The following is a 21,186-nucleotide window of genomic DNA, read 5'->3' as shown; positions in this document are numbered from 1 at the left end:
CCGTATGACCATATGAATTGGGCCTTTCTTTGTATTTATTCAGGGTATGCGATTTCAGGGAGAGATGGTGGGGATGGATTGTTCATTGTGTTTCTATGGTGCAGTTTTCAGTTTTGATAAATAGTACCCCTCAGGTTTTTATAAGCTATTGGAGATTGTGACAAGGGGATTCTTTATGTTCATTACTCTTTCTAGTAGAAATGGAGGCACTAACCAGAATGTTGTCAGCTGTTGAAATTTTATCAGGTTTTCATTGAGGGCCAGGAAGAATGAAGTGTTTGTCCTGTGTCATCTTGTGCTCATTGATGATACATTGATCTTTTGCAAGGCCATCTAGCAGCATATCCATCATTTGCATAGTTTATTCTTATGATTTGAGTCTGTCTTAGGATTGAAAATCGTTTTGGCCAACTTTGAGTTAGTTCTAGTTGGAAAAGGGGATAGCATTGGCGAGTTGGAATGTATCCGTGGCTATAGTGTGTCATCACTTTTTATAAAGCTTCTGGATCTCCCATTGGGGGCGCTTTTAAGGTGAAATTGATTTGGAATGTTTTCCAAGTTGCATTTATTCGAGGGAGACAAATCCTTGACTCAGTGCTTATTGCAAATGAGTGCTTAGATCATAGATTGAGGGAGGGAGATCCAGGTATTTTATGTAAGCTAGACATGGAAAAGGCTTATGATCATGTGAACTAGGAATTCTTATTATATCTGCTTGGGAGGTGTGGATTTGGTGAGAGGTGGATTTCCTGGATGAGTCATTGTATTTCTATTGCAAGGTTCTCAGTGCTAGTTAACGGCACACCTATTGGTTTCTTTAGTAGCTCTCGGGGTCTGCAACAAGGAGATCCATTATTTCCTCTTCTGTTTGTTATAGTCATGGAGGCTCTTAGTCGGATGGTAAAGGCGACAGTGGATGGGGGTCTCTTATTTGGTTATCAGGTGGGTAATGGCACTGGCAACTCCATTATCATTTCACATCTTTTATTTGCAGATGATACTCTTCTCTTTTGTGATGCGGATACTAGCTAGATTCAAACTCTACGTGCACTCTTACGTTGTTTTGAAGTAGTGTCGGGACTCAAGGTGAATCTTGGGAAGTCTGAGATGGTTCCAGTGGGTGCGGTCTCAAATATTCTCAGCTTAGCAAGCACGTTGGAGTGTAAGGTATCATCTTTGCCAATGAAGTATTTGGGCCTACCGTTGGGTGCAACTTTTAAGGCTAGAGCTCTTTGGGATCGGGTGGTGGAGAAGATAGAGAGAAGGTTGGGTGGTTGGAAACGGATGTATTTATTGAAAGGGGGTCTTCTCACCCTTATTAAGAGCACACTTACAAATCTTCCTACATATTTTTTAACCCTATTTCCTATGCCTGTAGGGGTGGTGAATAGGATCGAGAAAATATTTAGGGCGTTCTTATGGGGGGTTATGGGGGAGGAGAAGAAATTTCACCTGGTTAAATGGAAGACAGTATGTGACCCTGTTGTACATGGGGGGTTGAGTGTGTATGTCTTTGAGAACTTTTAATAAAGCGTTATTGGGGAAATGATTGTGGAGATATCATGTGGAGGGGGGATCTTTGTGGAAAGCAATCATTGATGTTAGACGTGGGACAGCTTGGGGTGGGTGGTGCTCTAATGAAGTGAGAGGGGGGTATGGCATGGGCTTATGGAAGTTTATAAGGAAAAAGGGGGGGGGGGGGGGTGGCCATGTTTTGAAAAACAGATTTGTTTTGTAGCAAGTGAGAGCATCCGCATAAGTTTTTGGCGGGATGTGTGGTGTGGAGATCATGCATTGAAAAGGGTATTTCCGGCTCTTTATAGTATTGCTTTGAATAGAGAGGCTTCGGAGGCGGATATGCGACTCTTCTCAAATGGCTCCCACTAGTGGAATATTCTTTGTAGTAGGAATTTTCATGACTGGGAACTAGCCATTGTTGCAGAGTTTTTCAGCTTACTATACTCCAGGGTGTTGCCTTCGACACATAGGGATAGATTGAAGTGGAGGTCTAATAATAAGAAATTCACGGTTAAGGAGTATTACAAAATCTTAACAACACAAGATCATGCTCCGTTCCCCTGAAAAAATATATGGCGGACCTGGGTGCCCTCTAAAGTTGCTTTTTTTGTATGGAATGCGGCTCTTGGGAAGATCTTGACTATGGATAATTTGAGAAAGAGGGGTTGTGTTGTGGTAGATTGGTGTTATATGTGCAAAAAAAATGGAGAATCTGTGGACCATCTTCTATTGCATTGCGAGGTAGCAAGAGGGTTGTGGGATGAGATCTTTCAAAGGGTGGATGTTTCTTGGGTGATGCCCTCGAGGGTGGTGGATTTGTTGGGTTGTTGGAGGAAGCTACTAGGTCGTCCTCAAGTGGCTGCGGTGTGGAATATGATTCTGTTATGTATCATGTGGTGTATTTGGTGAGAAAGGAATGCGCGTTGTTTTGATGATAAGGAACGTACAAGGGAGGAGCTGAAGAATTTTTTTCTCCACACTTTACTGCTTTGGTTTTCCGCTATTGTACTAAATGGGGACAACGTTCATGATTTTTTGTCTTTAATTCAGCAAAGTTAGAATGTATTTAGGTCTTTTTCTGTATACTTTCGGTGTACACGGCTTATGCCTATCTCATTCATATCAATAATATTTATCTCTTACTTATAAAAATAAGAGAGTACTTTTTTAAACCTTCCCATGTATTACTTATCTCTATTCCCTCTGCCAGTGGGAGTAGCTCACCATTTTGAGAAGCTTTAGAGGGGCTTCTTGTGGGGGAGGAATAGGCAATGAGCTGTTTCACCTTGTCAAGTGGTCCAAGATATGCACTCCATTGTTATTAGTCGGGTTGGGGATTAGATATATGTTATTTTTCAACAAAACTTTGTTGGGGAGTTGGATTAGGAGGTATGCTATGGATTTGGTAGCATTGTAGTGAGTGGTGGTTGGAGCCAAATACAGTAACATGTGGGGAGGGGTGTTCCAATAAGGTTAGCGGGTCATTAGGGGTTTAGGTGTGGAAAGATATCAGTTAAGGGGGGGCGTTTTCCATTTATTTGAGGTGGGTGTTGGGTCAAAAGTTAGATTTTGGTTTGATGTGGTGCGGGGATCAACCTTTGAAGACTATCTTTTCAAAGTTGTTTTGTTTATCCCAATGCAAGACTGCAGTTGTGAACAAACATCAAAGCAGCCCAAGATTGGGAGGGAGATAGAGATGGAGATGCTCTCTTCGTTCTTCAACGAGTTGTAATCTTTCAGGGGGAGAAGACGAGGTGATCTGGTATTTTGGATATAGTCCAAAGACATTTTTTAGGTTAACTATTTCACTGCCATAGAAATTCAGATGTTTGGAGGATGGTTCTCCTATGCTTAATGTAGTGTATTTCACAAGAATGCAATGTTTGAACTTTTAAAGGCCGAGACATGATGGTGCTAGAGTTAAAAGCTACCATATTCAGCACCCACCTCTTTGTTTGGATGGCTGCTCACCACAGCTTTCAATCTCCTAGTTTTTTAGACTTTAAAGGCTTTTCTCTTTTTGTTCTCTTCATTTAGGTTTTTCCTTCTATATACTTCCGGTGTACTTATTTTGCAATTTTTTAGGAGGGCATTTTAGCCCAGTTTTAGGGGGGGATTCAAACCCCCCAGCTAACTGAGGGCCCCTTGGTCCCTAAGTCCCTTAGGACCTGGGTAGTTGCCCGTTGACCCACAGGTCATTGGCATATTTCCTAATTATGTCCGTCTGTGCTCCTAATAAAGTTCATTAATTTTCAATAAAAAAATTGTTTGTAGATGTTGGAGGGTGGGAAGAATCATGTAGATTTTTATACCGTCTTGCTTGTTTCTAATGCAGGTGAGCTTCTTCGATTTCAAGCTGGAGTTACGATGGAGATCTCACGATTAGATGCTTGGTATTCAAGCAAAGATGGTTCTTTAGAAGGTCCAGCAACATACATTGTACGGAGTCTTTGCCGTAGGTGCTGTCTTCCAGAAGTCATTCTTCGATGCATGCAAGTAAGCTTCTCCCTTTAGAGAAGTCTCTACTTAATGTCTTACCTTTAAATTATCATTTATAATACAGTGCTCCCCTCTACTGTTTTTATTTTTATAGGCTCCTCTTTCAAATTTCCTTACATCGGCAGCTTTTTATGGTTGTCCTTGTCTCATTTGTAGGTATCAGTTTCGCTCATGGAGTCAGGTGATCCACCTGAAAGCCATGATGATTTGATTGAACTAGTTGCATGCCCTGATAGTGGATTTCTACATTTGTTTAGCCAGCAACAATTGCAGGTAAGCTAACAACTAGTTTTGCTCATTTATACCGAGGAAAAAAAAAATTAATCCCTTGCTTGAGTGTCTTTTTTTTTTTTTTTTCCCCATAGCCAAAGGGTAAGGTACACGATCCAATGTTGGTACCATCCACCTTGGTATGAGCATGGCAGTTCTCTATATTAGTTGGGGAGACCCTTGGTAGGGCTTGTATGGCGAGGGGAGCTGCATGCATTCACTCCCTCAAGAGGAACTTGGACTATAACTTGACCCCAGCCTTGTCATAAAGTGGCATTAAGTCGGTGGATAGGGATGATGAGCCCAAGTCTGATCTTCTTAACACCATGCCCATGGATTTTCTATGGATTGGCAATGCTTTCCACTAATGATGTTTGCTTCTTTCCGGACTTTATTTTGCATTTTTTGAGAATGGTCTACTATTGTTGGCGGGGGACCTGATACGTCTCGACTTTTGTATATCATATAATTTATTTTTCGTAATTATATAGGGGTTCTCAAATATATTTTCTGTAGGCTTGAGTTTCTTCTCCCCTAAATAAAATTATTAGGCCAAATTTTGGTTATGATAAAGCTTAAGAAACTGTGATTTCATCTGTTTGATTGCTTTTCCATGTTCAGGAATTCTTGCTGTTTGAGAGGGAATACTCAATATTCAAAATGGAGCTTCAGGAGGAACTTTGTTCTTGATCACTGCAAGTGGTGTAAAATCAAGGTCCCTGGTTCTTAGTACAAGGCTTGGTACTTGGTAGTGTTGTAAAATGGAGGAGTTGACGTTTTATGTCATCGTTTTAACGTTTTGCTTTTCTTCTCGTAATATTTATTCTTTAACTCAAAAGGGTCGTATCATCTGCAATTAGTGTATTATCTGTGACAAACCCCTGTTTCAAAGTGTACAGAGCTACATTGGAGTCGATCCTCAAGCTCAACCAATGCTGTCACGGCTTGCTTCATTACGGCTATTTATTGTGTCCGATGTATTTCTGTTTTGCACCTTTTGTAATTGAGTTTTTGGTCAAGTTCTTCACCTCTTTTTGTATCTATGTTTAAATTGATAATCCTTTTTTTTTTTTTTTGAAGTTAAAAAATGGTCTAGAAAAATAACACTTTATTTTTTTTTTTTAAATTATTATCGAGAATATGTTTATAAATTTTTTTTAGCTGTAATTTTTTTTTAATAATTTAAAAGTGGTGGTCGAAAATTCGGAATTGATAAATCTGAAAATTGGTGGGCTACGGGAGACTAGTGCTGGAGAGTTGCTGACTAGATGAATAATCTACAGTCAGCAGGCAGTAGATTTCCTTATTTTCCTAAAATTTATGCTATGGTTATGTGCAACGATATTAAAAAAGAAAAGCGAGAAATAAATTAAGGCTATGTCTCTAGATTTGTCTACTTGGCGTGTCTTTAGTATATATCAATATTTTTTACCTCTTTTTTAAATATTTCTTAAAACTGTTAAAAATCTTTAAATATTTTTAAAAAGTAAAAAAATATCAATATATTGATAATTATTTACGAATTTTGTTATATATAATCTATATACTTCACTGATTTGATTATATAAATTAATTATTTTATATTAAAAAAATATGAACAGTGATACCTTTGCCACCTCTGTAACTACTCTACTATTCACGTGGATTTGTTTTTTTTTTTTTTATCCTTTTCCTTTTGCACTCTTGTCCTCTCTCGGAGCTTCCCTTAGTTTCCCTCCGCCCCAAAAGCCTCTCTCTCTCCATTTATAGAAAGTTGAAGAAGAGACCTCCCCAATGCTCCCCTTCTCTTTACACGTTCTATTCAATCAATGCCTTTCGCAATCTCCCACTTTGAGTCTTTGATTGATTCTTCTAATTCTTCAAAACAATCGAGAAAAAGAAAATTTGCAACCCCCAAATTCAAACCTGATTTTGGTTCCCTCATGTCCCGAGTCTAGGAATTATCCAAATTTCTATAACAAATACGTCATTTAGGACCAGACCCATTTGATCAGTTTTTTTAAATCCTCCAATACAAGAAATCAACCACTTGGGACCAAACTTATTTTACTCATTTAGTTGATTTTGCAACACGAAATCTTACTGACCTAGGTTCAAAAAACAATTTCAATGTTCAGACCATAACCTTTTGGTAGGCAAGGCTCCTAGATTCAAAGCTGAATAAGAGGAATTTTATTCAATTAGGATTGGACTCACAGATGAAACAAGGCTATAGAATTCCTAATCCAAGAAAAATCCTTTTTTTTATTTTTCGTAGTTTTTGTTTTTGTTGTTGTTCCATGAAACAACAGTTACCAACCTTGGTGCTCCAAATCTCTAGGTTTGCCATCATCGTTCGTCGGCGATAGTGACCCGTCTTATTTCGTCGCCGTTGAAGGTGGCTTTTGGGTGTGGAGGAAAGGGCTCCGGTTCAGATGGGACTGTATCGAGTTCGGTGGACACAAAGGAGAAATGGATCTCCTTGTGATTTTGAATCTCAACTTGTCCAAAAAGTAGAAGAAATAAACAAATAAAATAGAGCCACGTGGGCCGAGTAGTAAACAAAATGTAAACGAGAGGTAAGGATATCATTATCCAACTGACATATGCTCCTGGACCACGTACGGACTTCGAAAAAGGTACTGCGTAAATTGTAAGTCTACAGGTTGTTTTGGTTGAGACTCGAAACCTAACAGAATTCCTTCCCCGCCCCTCTCTCAGCCTACTTTCTGTGAACAAACCCTCAGATACACCACGAAGAATTAAGAAACCTAACAAACTGACATTCATTTCCTGTTAGGGTTTTTGCTTTGCCCCGATACAACTTCCATCATCGTTCTCTTCCTTTAATTTTCCTCTACGTTCACACGACCCAAATTCCACCCTGACTGAGGCCTTACTTTCTCGGTCAGTTCCCTACGTTATGGGTATCTCCTTCAAGGTCTCGAAGACCGGTACAAGGTTCCGCCCGAAGCCCCCGCTTCAATCAGAGGTCGACGTTGTCGACAACGTGTCGGAGAATTCCAAAGAGAGCTCAAGGAAGCTCCAGGTAAGATATCATGAAATGAGTCAACTGTTTGATTTACTACTCTGTTTGGCTCGTAAGAAGACTGGGGGGAATGATAGGATTTAGAAGTGTAGGGGAGCATAGAACTGGAAACGGAATTCTTGGTCTTAGATTTCAGCTTGGTTTTGCGTCGAAAAACAGAGAATTTTGGTACCTGCGTATGTTTACATACAATAATTTATATTGAGCACAGTTTAGGGGCTTTTTTTTTTCTGCATTGGTGTCTGCGTGAGTTCCGTGACGGGGATGGGGAAGGTCGTGGAATTTTGGATTTGGCTTATTCTTGTTTTGATTTCTAACATGTTCTTATGTAACTAAATAAAGGATTAGTTCCGTACTTCGGTTGTCTAATGTGCTGGGATTCTGTTTGCTTACAGATAACATGTAGGCAAAAATGAAGGGATAATAATTTTGAAATTCTTGGATCTTTAATGTTATGGTTTTCTCGGAAGCAAGGCTAAGACTCTCAGCTGAGCTTATTAGCGCAACCAATTGGGATTTTTTTTTGAATTTTTTTCTTTCTTTTGTGTTTGATCATCGATTTCTTAATTGAGGTGAGATTTTGCAATTTTTATTTTTTGGGTGTTTAAAGACGATGATGTAAAACGATCAGATTGAACCCACTGTTTGATTACTTTTCATAAGGTTTCATTGGAATAATGAAATCAAAATATTTTCTAGTAAAATGGATTGTTTTTTGAAGAGGATTTTGCTTGGTTGCTAAAGATAGTGGATCGGTGTTTTTATGCAAGGTGAAGTTCTATGTTGAATTCAATCTTTTTTCTTCTAGTAAGGGAGTGGCTGCTATGAAGAGTTGATATGTATAATGTGCATATTTTTGTGCTTGAGAACACACAACCTTAAAATGAAGCTTAGTTGGTTAATACAACTTTTATGCTTTGTGTTTAAGTTCTCCTCTGCCCCTGCTCCTCGAGTGTAACACCTAGCTCCCTAGGTTTAAGAATAAAGTCATTTTTTAAAAAAAAAATCTAAGGAGCCGGAGTGCTACTACTGAACCTGACTTATAAATATATATTTTTTTAAAAGGAAGCGCCAAGTACGAAGATTCCTTGGAATAAATAGTCGTTTTGTATTAAAATACTGAAATCATAAATGAGAGTGCACGGAAGCATTTATTAAAATTTCTCAAAATCTGTACCATAAAAATCATAACTTAAAATCTCTATATATGATTTAGGCCACTGTCATGTCTTCCTGTACTAAGTTTTACCCTGCAACTCTACTTTCATGAATATTTTGACCTGGGGTGGTTTAAAAACATAAAAACAAACTAAATTGAATCGATGACTTAATAAAAAACCCATCATAACGTAAACCCCAAGGGTTGGCCCAAGTGGTGAAGGCCTTGGTCTTGGGGTATCACTCCCTTCAAAGTCCAAGGCTCAACACCTTATGGGTGCAAATAATCCTTTGGGGTCATACCCCCTGGTGAAAAGCTAGCAATTTAACCAGTTTCATGTTGGGAAACTTCTGAGAGTGTGGTGTACGGGATGAGGGTTTATTTTTCGGGGGTGGGTCCGAAAGGCCCTGCCTTGTAGAGGTTCCCCGACATTTAAAAAAAAAAAAACCCATCATAATGTAAACATACTTAACACAAGGCTTTCATAAAATATTTCATGTTGAGCTTAAAATCATGACTGATCATATTGATGCTTCTGCTATGCATGATTGATTTATCTAAATTAACTGACTGGCCAACACACTTAAATCATGTGTGTGAGGATCAGTCTCAAGTCCCGCGGCCGCAAGGGGAGCCGCTGATAGTATTCTAGCATAATATGGTAGACTACGTTTGAGTCCGTGGCTTGTACATCTACCTTGAAATTGCATTGGTGCCATACATCTGAATGACCATCTGATTAATTGTTATGAGTTTATCTTATACTTGATCTTATGAAAACTTACGTGTTTTATACAATGTGAGATGCATAATACATACATAACTATCACGTCGCCACCCCTAACCTACCTTCGACCGGTGAGTGACACTTCACTTTCATAACAGACAAGGTCGATAGGCCCTGGCGTCCTCATTGAGAGTTGTCCGGTGTCCTCCCTGAGGGTCGTCTGGCGTCGGTCCTCTTTCTAGTGAGCTGGTTTTTTTGGTTTTTTCCTTTCTCAAAGGCGTCAATGACCGTCGCCTAGGCCACTGCCTCCGCCACAACCACATACTTCACCGACGGACTTCGACGACTCCATTGAGGGGTCTTTGATGTTGGTCCTTCTTCGGTGACCGGGAGTTTCTTCTATTTTTGCATAAACACAGTTTTGTGGGTACTACGACTTGTGCCTCTGCCTCTGCCATAGACTTGACAAACAGACTCTAGCGACTCCTTTGAGGGGCCTCCTATGTTGGTCCTCCTCTGATGATTGGAAATTCTGTTTTTACCGTAACCGTAGTTAAGGGGTATCTCTGATTTGGATTTTTCATGGTCATTGTGGGTATTTTTCCTTGAGATAATGAAGCGGGAGTAGTAGGGTACCTTTGATTTGGGCTTTGGGATCTGATGATGACGACACACGATGTGGATTCATCTCAGTTGGAAGGCGAGAGGTGGTGGAAGGGGGAATAAAAAATTTTCATTTTTATGAAAGAGGGAGGAAATAGTTTTCGTATCTCTGAACGTAGCAAAATGATAGCTAAGTTAATGTGTCTAGGTGGGATGGCAGCTTAGTGGGTGGCTAAGGGGATTGAGGATTGTTTAGAATTTAGCTGTCATGAAGGTTTCTTCATAGAGCTAAGGATGGGTAATGGATTTTTTATCATTCAACATCATGTTAATGCAAGGGGTAGCTTTTTACAACTCTCAGAATTCCGGAATGGAAGGAGGAAAGGTTTGTTGGTGATTCCGGAGGGAGCAAATGACATTGGATGGAAAGGCTTTCTGCAATCTATTCGAAGTGTTAATAGGTCCAAAGCCACTATTTTGGAGCATGCAAACAGTAGGGAGTTTGTTGATGGAAAAACAGTGGGAAGGCCTTACTAGGTCAAAGGTGCTTTGTATGCTGCGGTGTTGAGGTCACTGGCTGGTAGTTAGGCTGAGATCAGCTCTGCGGCAGAAGGAAATGGTAAGGCACTTGTAGGAGACAAAGGCTGTCAAGTGACGTTGGGAGAAGTGGAGAGGGTGTTGTGGAATGTCAAAGCTCAATTAAAGGGAGTTATGGAGTATGTGAGAGATCCAACGATTAAAGTGGATAAGGGGCTGGACACAAATACTGTACTGGAGGCTGTACCGGTCAAGGCATTGAAACGAAATATTTCGATACCGGTACCGTTTTGTGTACCGTTTCGAAATAGTTTATATATGTATTAATTATATATATATATATGCACATAAACTATATTCTAAAATAATAATAAAATAAGTCATAAACTCAATAATACTACTTCTCAATACAATTGTTAAGTTTTAACACAATACACGTACTTGTAAAATTAAATAAGTCTAAATCCAATTAATAAAATAAAAGCACTCATCTCGAGATCACATAAAATGATTAAAAGACATAATATATTTTTTATTATTTTATTTTGAATAGAAAATATTCATATCTATTTTAAATTAATTAAAAAAAATTAAAATGCGATTTTCAATATGAGGTCAGACGTGCAGCAGTAACGTCTTGTCCTTTTGACTTTTCTTTTCCTAAAACGAGGTCTTGTCCTTTTTACTTTCTTTTCCTAAAACGAGGCGCAGTCCAGTAAGGTAATAGTCCGAAAATACCCCTATCATCTTACAAAATCACAAAACTATCTAGTTAACTCAATCCGCCCCTATTTTATATACCGGCCGAAATGACTATTTCAGCCGAAATCCGAAATACAAGCCGGTACTGGCCGAAACACACCGGTACGGCCGGTATTTTAGCTGGTATGAAATAGACCCATTATCTGTACCGGTTAGGATTCCGATACACTATATTTTGGCCGTACCGGCTGGTACGGTACGAAATTTAAAATACTGGCTGGACCTAGTCGTGGGTTTTGACGGTGGGTCAAGAATGGATGAGGGAGGGCAGGGGTTAGATCCTTCGCATTTGAAGGCCACAAGTTTGTCGTCAAAGGGCATTTCTATGCCGTCATAGATAGGGTCGTTGGATGCTGGCATCTTTATCCATGCCAATGTCACTCAGAATGTTAGCAGCTTGTCGTCTATGCCTCCTGAGAGAGCAGTAGGGCCTCAGGCACCAATTGCAAATGGGGTTGGTACTTCTGTGTAGAGTTCACTTTTAGTTGAAGATGGGGTCCCTCCAGGGTCTTGAGTACTTTGGAAGAAATTGTTGAGCCTCTTTTAGAAGATGCAAATTGGGTGACAGAAGGTAGTGCTTCCCCTACTTATTCTATGTCTCTTGAGGAAGCAATAGGGTTTGACAAATTGGCACTACAAGGATTGTTGGGCCTCCCCCTCGCCCCGGGGGGGGGGGGGGGGGTGGAGCACATACAAGTAATGTAGATGGAGGGGAGGAACCTGTAATGGTGACAGAAATAATGGACAACAACCATATAGCTGTCGAGCAACCATATGGTAGGAAAGAAATTATCTGTTTGTTGTTGGTGCCTCGTGTGGAGGAAGGTTTAGAGTCGGGAGTGCAGTTGGGTACTGGGTCTGGGGATAATGTCGTTCCCTAGTTTCTCTTCCTCTGATAAACAATATAGCGGGTTCACCATCTAATTGTTTGAATAAAGTTAATGGATTTTAGCAAATCCTAGGGCTTTCACATGGAGGATATGAAGAAGAATTTAAAGCACTATTCATTGCGATTGAGGTGAGTCACGCGCTTGAAACCAAATCAAATTTTAAGAAAAGCAGGGAGTTAAAGCGTCTTTCATGGGTAATCAATTACGATGCCAAGGGAGGTAGCTCAAGTCAAGGGAAGACTAAAGGGAGGGTATTGTGAAGATGTTCTTGTCAAAGTTTTGAATATCGTATTGGTCAAAGCACTGGAACATATTTCGGTACCGGTACTGTTTCAGAATAGTCAATATATGAATAAATTATATATAATAAAAATTATATTCCAAAATAATAGTTTATATATGAATAAATTATATATAAATACATATATATAAATTATAAGTAGCTTGGTCTGAATTGTGGGTCAAAAAATGAGCCTGCAGTTTAAAGAAATGAAAAAAAAAGTAAAGGCCGAAATATCGGCTAGTATGGGCTGAAAATGCCAAAATTCTGACCATTAGGAAACAAGGGTCTTCTCTGTACTGGCTACCTGGCCAATACGGTATGAAATTCAAAACCATGGTTCTTGTAGTGGGATTTTTGGGTAGAGGATTAGTTTTATGGGAAACAAGGGGCTGGGGTTGGGGAGGTGTGTTCCATTCCAATTTGGGCTTGGAGTATTTTGGGTAGTGTTTTTACCGGCTTTTTGGGTCATTAGGGGCTCTCTAGAATGGGCTAGGTGTTTTCTTGTATATGTCCAGTGTAATTGATTACTCCTATTGATATATATAATATTTTTACTTATAAAAAAAAATACATAACTATCATGTGCGGAATTAAACATGATGAATGACATGCTTGCAAGTATCATGACATGCGTGATACTAAACACTGGATTCGAAAAAACTTGAGAGAGATTTGGGAGAGGGTACTAACGAGTTCGAGTTGGACTCGGTCGCGATCATTCAAGAAAAGAGTTTGAATTTAAAAACTTGATCCAATAGTTCATTCAATGTAAGATTGACAGTGATTGAGACTTCGTAGCGGGCTTCAATCAGTGAAGATTTTAAATTGAAATAAATTTTTAATGACCGATCTTTAAATTCTAAAGAGTCTAATTCGTTCAATAAATAAAAAATGGGATTTAACTTAGTTATTAAGCCTAATTAAAACTTCTAATCAACCTTAATAATTTAGCGCATGTGGGCTTATCCGATATGACCCATTAAATATAATTAGGGCACAATAAAAATTATCAATATTCTGACCTTAGAATTAACAGGCCAGGTCGTTACATCGAGCATGAGAAATGAGATCAACATGAATATAAAAAATGACAATAAAAAAGCTCTCTCTTTTCACCCCTTAATTTCAATAGATGGCTTGATATTTTCTTCTTTCTCAAAGAGAATGATTTTACTTTCCCTTATATCGCAATGAGCAAAGCACTTTTTTATGGTTCAAGGTAAGATCCAGATCAGCAGAATGGGGTTTAGGTTTAATCTCATATTTATGTCTCTTGCTTGTGTGATACTTTTGATTTTCTTATGTTATAGGGTGGCCTTAGTGAAGGAGGTAAAGATGTAGCAGGAGTAGCTGCATCATCCATGTCTTCCGAAGGCCTTCTTCCATCTGCAGGTTAGAGGCACAGTAGGTTTTGTTGGTCATTTCTCGTCATATTGGATCCTGACTATATATATATACTTTTTTTTTTCTGTTTTGACAGGGAATGAAGTTTCCTTCACATTGAACCTCTTTGCAAATGGATATTCTATTGGAAAACCAACAGAGGTTTGTTGAAAGAATGTTAGACGAATGAAAAAAATTGAATGGAAAAGGATACTCCTTGTATTATATTATATAATATTAAATATTTCCTTTTAAATATGAATATTTCATGAATTTTCAGAATGAAGCTGCACATCAGGTTGGACTTCAAGATGTTCCAAAGTTGTTGCATCCATATGATAGGACGTCTGAAACTCTCTTCTTGGTAAATTTCTAGTTGTTTTTTGATGGTTAAATTTCTAAGTGTTTCTCCCCTTTCCATTCAATTTTCTTCGGAGAGGTGTATCTTGACTATTGTTTGAAAGGACTGATGCCTTATAATGAAATATCACCATTTGTGGCTTCTTTGGTAGCATTTGTTGTGCATGCACTTCAGGAATGCAGTGTTTTTCTTTTTGGGTTTTATTTATTTGGGTTGTTTGATCAATGCAAGAAGGCTCTCGATTTGTAGTTCATGATTTGGATTCACCAGCATTGGATTTACATGTGCAGACCATAGTTATAAGAACTTCGTAATTTCTAAGAATTACTTTTTTTTTTATAAGTCATTTCTAAGATTTACTACCTATAAAAAAAAAAGTAATTTCTAAGATTTGCTTCATTTTCCATTCTATGAATTTGTGCAATGAGGCTGTCTCTTTACACAATGCACTATCCATTGTCCTCTGCATTACAACTGTGATCTCAATTTACTTACAATTCCGAATATATTTGTTATAGGATTTTCTTACTCTAACTTGTTTCCCTCTCTGTTTGTGAATTTATTTGGAGGCAATTGAATCTGGCCGGTTGCCTGGAGATATTCTAGATGATATACCCTGCAAGTTTGTTGATGGGACACTCGTATGTGAGGTGAGTCATCCATGGAATGTTACTTCGGACCTATATTAAGGTCAGTTTGGCTCATCAAAATAAATGATAAAGAAATTGACATCTTAGATGAATGGTATGAATACCAATATTCATATATGCATGCAAACATACATGCATGCGTGAATGCATATGTGCAAGAGGCAAGGAATTGTCACAGCTGGCTAAGTTTATTTCTGATGTTACTGCTATATGGTCCTTTACCACAATTGTTGATGGCAGTGTTAGTATTGAATCCTATTCTTCTGAGGTGGTCCTTTGTAACCATTGGACAAACAGCAACCTTTCTCATTACTTTCACTGTACAAATTGAACACCCATTTCACTGGTTTAACCGCCAATATGTTGGTGCACATTGGGTTTACCGATGGAAATAGTATACTATTTCCATCCCCGATGTAGACACATCATTTTGGTTTGCCTGTGCGCCTGTGCGCGCGCGCGTGTGTGTGAGAGAGAGAGAGAGAGAGAGAGAGAGAGCAACTCTTCTAAGCATCGAATGTCAACTATTTTAGCTATTAATAATAATGACGATTTCTTAGACTTTAGGTTATGATTATAAAAATAAATAAATAAATTTTAAAAAAATTGGTGACTATTTTAGGTTACTTATAAGAAAAAAATGATTTTCTAGCGACTTTGTATCCAGTAATTTTTAAAATTGCAAATGCTGAGAATTTTTCAGGTGCGGGATTATCGGAAATGTGAATGTTCTGGTGATCCAACATCCAATGGATCCCCCATTGTTAGTAAAGTATGCCTTAAGATGTCATTGGAGAATGTAGTGAAGGATATTCCATTGATATCAGATAATTCTTGGACTTATGGCGATCTGATGGTAAGTATGATTGCCTTCTCTCATCTTTGGTTGGCTACTAAAGTCTATCATGTAGTGGGTTTGCGAATTCATGTGTTTATATTCACTCGACTGCAGGAAGTGGAGTCCCGCATACTGAAAGCCTTGCAACCACAACTTCATCTAGACCCCACTCCTAAGTTGGATAGGCTTTGTAATAACCCAGTCCCCACTAAGGTAATGCATTTTCAGACAAGAGTTCTTGTTCCTAGGCTGGAGGATGATTTATCCATCTTAACTATGTTTAACTTCATTTGCAGCTTGATTTGGCTCTTTCTAGTGCCCGGAGAAAGAGATTGAGGCAGATGCCTGAAGTTACTGTCACATCTAGTAATAAGACTCATGGGAAGAAAGTTTGCATAGACAGAGTACCAGAAAGCTCTAACTCTAGGTTGGGGGATACAGGAATCATTTCAGGAAATGTGGTGCCACGGCAACATGAGAATCTTACAGCTCCAAATCTTGTCCCAACAAACATGTTAGCCATTAGGCCTAAGAACTTGGTACCAGATGCCTCATTTCCTGCACTACCACTTGCTTCACATCAATCAAGATATCAAATGGGGGTTGGGACCCCCAGAAGTATGCAGGATCCTGGTTCAGCGGCTACTATTAATGCACCAGGGGCTTCTCCTGCTGGGCAGGACATGATGATCTCATATGCCGACAATGTGAATTCAAGTGGCTCGCTTCTTGGAAAGAGGGATAATCAAGATGGGCAAATGTCACCCTTGTCCAACTTTAACAAGAGGGCAAGGCCTACACCAGTGGGTCTTGACGGAATGCAACAACAGCAAATAGGGTCACATATGGATGGACTCCATGGTCAGGATATAAATTTGAAGAATGCGATATTACAGCCGCAAGTAATGGCCAGGGGCTTTCCGTATTCAAATACAAGCGTTCAAAAGTTTCCCCACCAGGTGTTTGAAGGGGCTCTGAATCAGGATGCTGGGACAATGGCATTTGCTGCAGGACAACAAGGAACACGATTTGTTGCCAAGGAAGAGCAGTTTGAGATGGATAAATTAGATGGGTTGGAGCTCAACCGCAGTAAAAGTGATATGCAGATGGTGGAAACAGAAACAAGTCATCTGGACACACAGCAATCACGGCAGCAAAGACTGTCACAGCATGCATTCATGAGATCTAATTTCCATCAGACACCTTGGAATAATCTTGGTCAGCATATGGAGAAAGATGCCAGAAAGGAGGACCAGCTCCAGAAAAGAAAATCAGCTCAAAGTCCCCGGTTTTCTAATGCAGCTTTTCCTCAATCTCAATTATCATCAAAATCAGGGGAATTTTCTAGTGGCTCAGTTGGACCCCACTTTGGAGCAGTTGCAACAACTGCTGCATCACAAAAGGAGAAAGCAGCAAGCACCTCAGTTGCTACTGTTGGTGGGACCCCATCTTTGACTTCCAGTGCTAATGATTCCATGCAACGGCAACACCAGGCCCAAGCTGCTGTGAAGCGGAGATCAAATTCTCTCACCAAGACCCCAGCAATGAGTGGAGTTGGATCTCCAGCTAGTGTTGGTAATATGAGTGCTCCATTAAATGCAAACAGTCCTTCAGTTGGAACACCACCACAGGCAGATCAAACCATGCTTGAAAGGTTCTTAAAGATAGAAATGGTGACAATGAGGTATTCCGTTCATTCAACATTTAAAACCTCATCTAATTTTAATTGTTGCTTTGTCCTTGTATTGTAATATCTCTGTTTACTAACTGTAGGAACTTGTAAATATCATATGCATCACAATGGACTGGACAAATGTCTTCATCCTATTGTTTGACATATTAATGCTCTTAATATTGATTATTTACTGACCATTACAATAGCACATGAATGGTTAGATGAAACGGGTATTTTGGTCAGGTGTAATCCCTCTCCCCTTCTTTTGGTCTCAACTTAAGGCATGGATTTTTTTTCTTCGCTGAGATGATAAAGTATTCACCACCCGCAATTTTTTTCTTATTTTCGTTTCTGTTTAAATTCCTTGATCTGCAACGAGCATGTTTAATCCAATGCTGAAGGTTGAGGATGCATACATTTTTCAAAAACCCTATCATCTTTTCATGTACATTCTATGGAGTTTAGTCAATCCCATCCAGTTTTATGCATATTTGGTGGATTTCTGTTTCAGGCATAAACTGAACGTCAAAAATAGGAAGGTTGATAATCCCCCCATTAGGAAGCCCAACACATATTCCACTCGCTCTCTGTCAGCATTTCTCTCTACTGCCTCCAATAATGAAGATTTTAAAGATGATGCAAACACAAGGTCATTATCTAAGCCACTTGTAGGTGGCGGCATCAATACCTGCAAAATAAGGGTCTTAAAATTTAGGCAGCGAGAGTGTATACCACCAGGTTTGTTGTATTATGGGTTGTATAATATCTGATCCATTGTGATGCCTTGATGATTCTCTTCTTTCCTAAAGTTCCACTTTTGCTTGTGCAGAAAATGCTGTGGTAAGAACTAGAATGATCATGTCAGAGAAGCCATATGATGGTACAGTAGCAATGCATTATGGAGAAATAGAAGATATCGATTTTCTTTCTGCAGAGGATCACCTTCCTACATTGCCCAATACAGTAAGTTCTGCACAAATTCTATTTTTGCAGTCTAAGAAGGATCTGCTTGTTGAATTTGTTAACACCAGCTATTTTCAGTTAGGCGGCGCTATCAACACAGATGATTCTCCGATATTTGTTCCCGTTACCATCTCTTCAATTAGATGATTCTACTAAATTATATCTTATGCTTTTGTGGTTTTTTTCTCTTTCTTAGCACCTTCAATTCTCCGCTAGTCTTCTTGGGGACCCTCCCATTGTAAAAGAATGGATGCAGTGATCACAACTGCCTTTCACCATATGATAGATCAATCCTTGTGGAAAGTCATCGATATATTGCATTGGTCATTTGAAAAGTTTATGTTCTGGTTATTTCCCTAGCATCCAATTGCTACTGAATGAGGGGGCTTGTTGGTTGGACTGTCGACAATCAATTTGGATAGTGCCTGGAAAGCTTTTTTAGCAGCATTTAATTATGTGTTTTTCTAATTTTTGAGCATTTTTTTGTGCCCCTTATCATTGCAAGTTTGTGTCTTCTGTTGCTCTGATCCATATCTAATTCATGTGACAGCACTTGGCGGATCTGCTTTGCACACAGTTTTGTTTACTGGTATGTTTGTTTTTAGAAATGGTCATGACGTTAAAAAAAATTAGAATTATGATCTAGGGGGTGTTTTCCTTTTAGCATATTATGATATTTGCTGATGCAGATGATGCGTGAAGGATATGATGTGGAAGATGATCAAGTCCAGCCAAAACCAACTCGCATGAATCTTGCCTCGGCCAGTCAATCAAATGTTGCTGGGGTCCCTCATAATTCGGTAGCTGACATGCAGAAATATGCAGCAATTCTTGGTCAACAATCAAATGAAGTTGCCAAGCAAACTAACAATGGCAATGCATCTCTAAACTCACCCCAGAATCTGTTACCGGATGCAAGGATGCTGCCACCTGGAAACCCCCAGGCTTTACAGATGTCTCAAGGATTCTTTTCTGGGGTTTCAATGCCCCAGAGATCAACGCAGCTAGACCCACAACCATCTCTTCATAACCATCAGCAGCAGCAGCATCAACATCAACATCAACAGCAGCAGCAGCAACAGCAACAGCAACAGCAGCAGCAGCAGCAACAGCAACAGCAACAACAGCAGCAGCAACAGCAACAACAGCAACAGCAACAGCAGCAGCAGCAACAGCAACTGCAACAAAGCCAACACTCCTTGATTCAACAGCAGCATACCCAGTTTCAGAGGCCATCTATGATTCTCCCAACAAATTCACTTTCGCACTTGTCTGCAATTGGACAGAATTCCAACATGCAGTTGGGCAACCACATGGTTAACAAGTCTGCTCTCCAAATTCAGCTGTTACGGCAACAGCAGCAGCCGCAAATGCAACGGAAGATGATGATGGGACTTGGGACAGCTGTTGGTATGGGAAACATGGGCAATAACATGGTTGGTCTTGGAGGCCTTGGTAGTGCTATGGGCATGGGAGCTGCAAGGGGAGTAGGGGGAACTGGAATGTCAACACCAATTGGGCCTATATCTGGCATGGGCAATGTGGGGCAGAACCCAATGAATCTTGGCCAGGCTTCAAATCTTGGCAATGCAATAAGCCAGCAACTTCGATCTAATCCACATGCTGCTCTCGTGGCATCAAAACTTAGAATGGTACAGCAGAACAGAGCAAACATGTTAGGTGGCCCTCAGTCAAGTATAGCAGGGATTTCAGGAGCTAGACAGATACATCCTGTCTCTACTGGTCTTTCAATGCTTGGTCATGGTCTATCACGAGCTAACATGAACCCAATGCAACGGGCAACAATGGGGCTTATGGGTCCACCTAAGTTGACGGCAGGGATAAATTTCATGAACCAGCAGCAGCAGCAACAACAGCAACATTCCTTGCAGCAGCAGCAATTTCAACAGCAGCAGCCGCAATTTCAGCAACAGTTGCAGCAACAACAAGACACCACTTCACCGCTACAGTCTGTTGTTTCACCTTCACAAGTGGGCTCACCATCAACCGTGGGAATGTCACAACTGAACCAACAAACTCAGCAACAGCAAACTAGCCCTCAGCAAATGAGTCAGCGAACACCAATGAGCCCACAGCAGTTGAGTTCTGGAGCAATCCATGCCATGAGTACGGGTAATCCAGATGCTTGTCCAGCTAGCCCACAGTTGAGTTCTCAGACCCTTGGTTCCGTTAGTAGTATCACAAACTCTCCTATGGATCTACAAGGTGTGAATAAGAGCAACTCCGTAAATAATGTATAATGAAGCTCAGGGGGTTGAGGGTTTTCTTCTCAAGCCAAGTTTTAGCCGTGCTCTTTCAAAGCCTTTATCCATCGCCTTTATGGGGAAGTTCGTTCTTATTACTTGGTTTCAGTTGGATGCACTGATACCTGCAAACAAGTGAACCAGATTTCAATATTCCACATGCTTTATAAAAGTGTATAAACTAGGTTGTAGGCAGTGCAGTGCAAGCCTGCAAGGGGCTTTTGATATGTGAATTCTATTTGAAGATTATTATCTTTAGTATACAACTGTTATATTTAAGATTAGTTTGTAGGCTGGAATGACAAAACTTGATTATATGGTTGTGTTTTTTTGTTGTGGGGTGAAATTGTAAGCAAAGGCATGTATATATATTTTTTATAGGTTACTTATAAAAATATATATATATATATATTTTTTATAGGTCAAAGAAAGACATGGACATTAAAGACAGAAGTACTTGATCTCCATGAAAAATTAAAAACCAAGTTATTTTACAAACAAATGTGCTTGATATACAATATGTCAAATTGTGAAGTTTTATTTATTTTTTATTCTAAAGTAGATATACCATATACTATCCACCCAATATACAATTATAAAACATAAGAAAAAAAGTCCTCACATTCAATCTTCAGTCAGCTGCACTCTCGAGTCTACTCCTTCCTTTTATTTTCCTTCTCCTTTCTTTTTCTTCTCCTCGTTTCTCATGCAGTCTCTCTAGAGGAAGAGATGCCACGGGTCAGAAGGTAGAGACCTGCGTCCATGTCGACTTTCTG

The 21,186-nt window shown here is 39.5% G+C and overlaps 2 protein-coding genes across 2 annotated transcripts in view; both read left to right on the top strand.

Moving 5' to 3' along the window:
• Window positions 1-5,326, top strand: part of LOC122280448 (nuclear pore complex protein NUP107) — a 34,508-nt gene extending 29,182 nt beyond the window's left edge. Inside the window, exons 22-24 of the mRNA XM_043091351.1 lie at window positions 3,854-4,014; window positions 4,174-4,290; window positions 4,909-5,326. Coding sequence (XP_042947285.1) covers window positions 3,854-4,014; window positions 4,174-4,290; window positions 4,909-4,977 — 347 coding nt within the window. The 3' untranslated portion in view covers window positions 4,978-5,326. The remainder of the gene's footprint in view (window positions 1-3,853; window positions 4,015-4,173; window positions 4,291-4,908) is intronic.
• A 799-nt stretch (window positions 5,327-6,125) lies between these two features.
• LOC122280438 (protein PHYTOCHROME-DEPENDENT LATE-FLOWERING-like) lies at window positions 6,126-20,756 on the top strand. The gene is made up of 12 exons (XM_043091340.1): window positions 6,126-7,315; window positions 13,587-13,668; window positions 13,757-13,821; window positions 13,940-14,023; window positions 14,590-14,670; window positions 15,374-15,526; window positions 15,623-15,721; window positions 15,805-17,192; window positions 17,695-17,921; window positions 18,013-18,146; window positions 18,697-18,735; window positions 18,836-20,756. Exons 1-12 carry the CDS (start codon window positions 7,190-7,192, stop codon window positions 20,405-20,407), a joined length of 4,050 nt encoding a protein of 1,349 aa, XP_042947274.1. The 5' UTR covers window positions 6,126-7,189; the 3' UTR covers window positions 20,408-20,756.
• The last annotated feature ends 430 nt before the right edge of the window (window positions 20,757-21,186 follow it).

Source organism: Carya illinoinensis, chromosome 1 (genome assembly GCF_018687715.1).
Source record: "Carya illinoinensis cultivar Pawnee chromosome 1, C.illinoinensisPawnee_v1, whole genome shotgun sequence".
Taxonomy (NCBI): Eukaryota; Viridiplantae; Streptophyta; class Magnoliopsida; order Fagales; family Juglandaceae; genus Carya; species Carya illinoinensis.
This window is presented reverse-complemented; position numbering and strand designations above follow the sequence as displayed.

Excerpts from the sequence above, each read along its gene's own strand:
- LOC122280438 (XM_043091340.1), top strand. The coding sequence starts at position 7,190 with ATGGGTATCTCCTTCAAGGTCTCGAAGACCGGTACAAGGTTCCGCCCG. Across the intron at positions 15,527-15,622 it reads GGACTTATGGCGATCTGATG|GAAGTGGAGTCCCGCATACT; the intron begins GTAAGTATGATT and ends ACTCGACTGCAG. Across the intron at positions 15,722-15,804 it reads ATAACCCAGTCCCCACTAAG|CTTGATTTGGCTCTTTCTAG; the intron begins GTAATGCATTTT and ends CTTCATTTGCAG.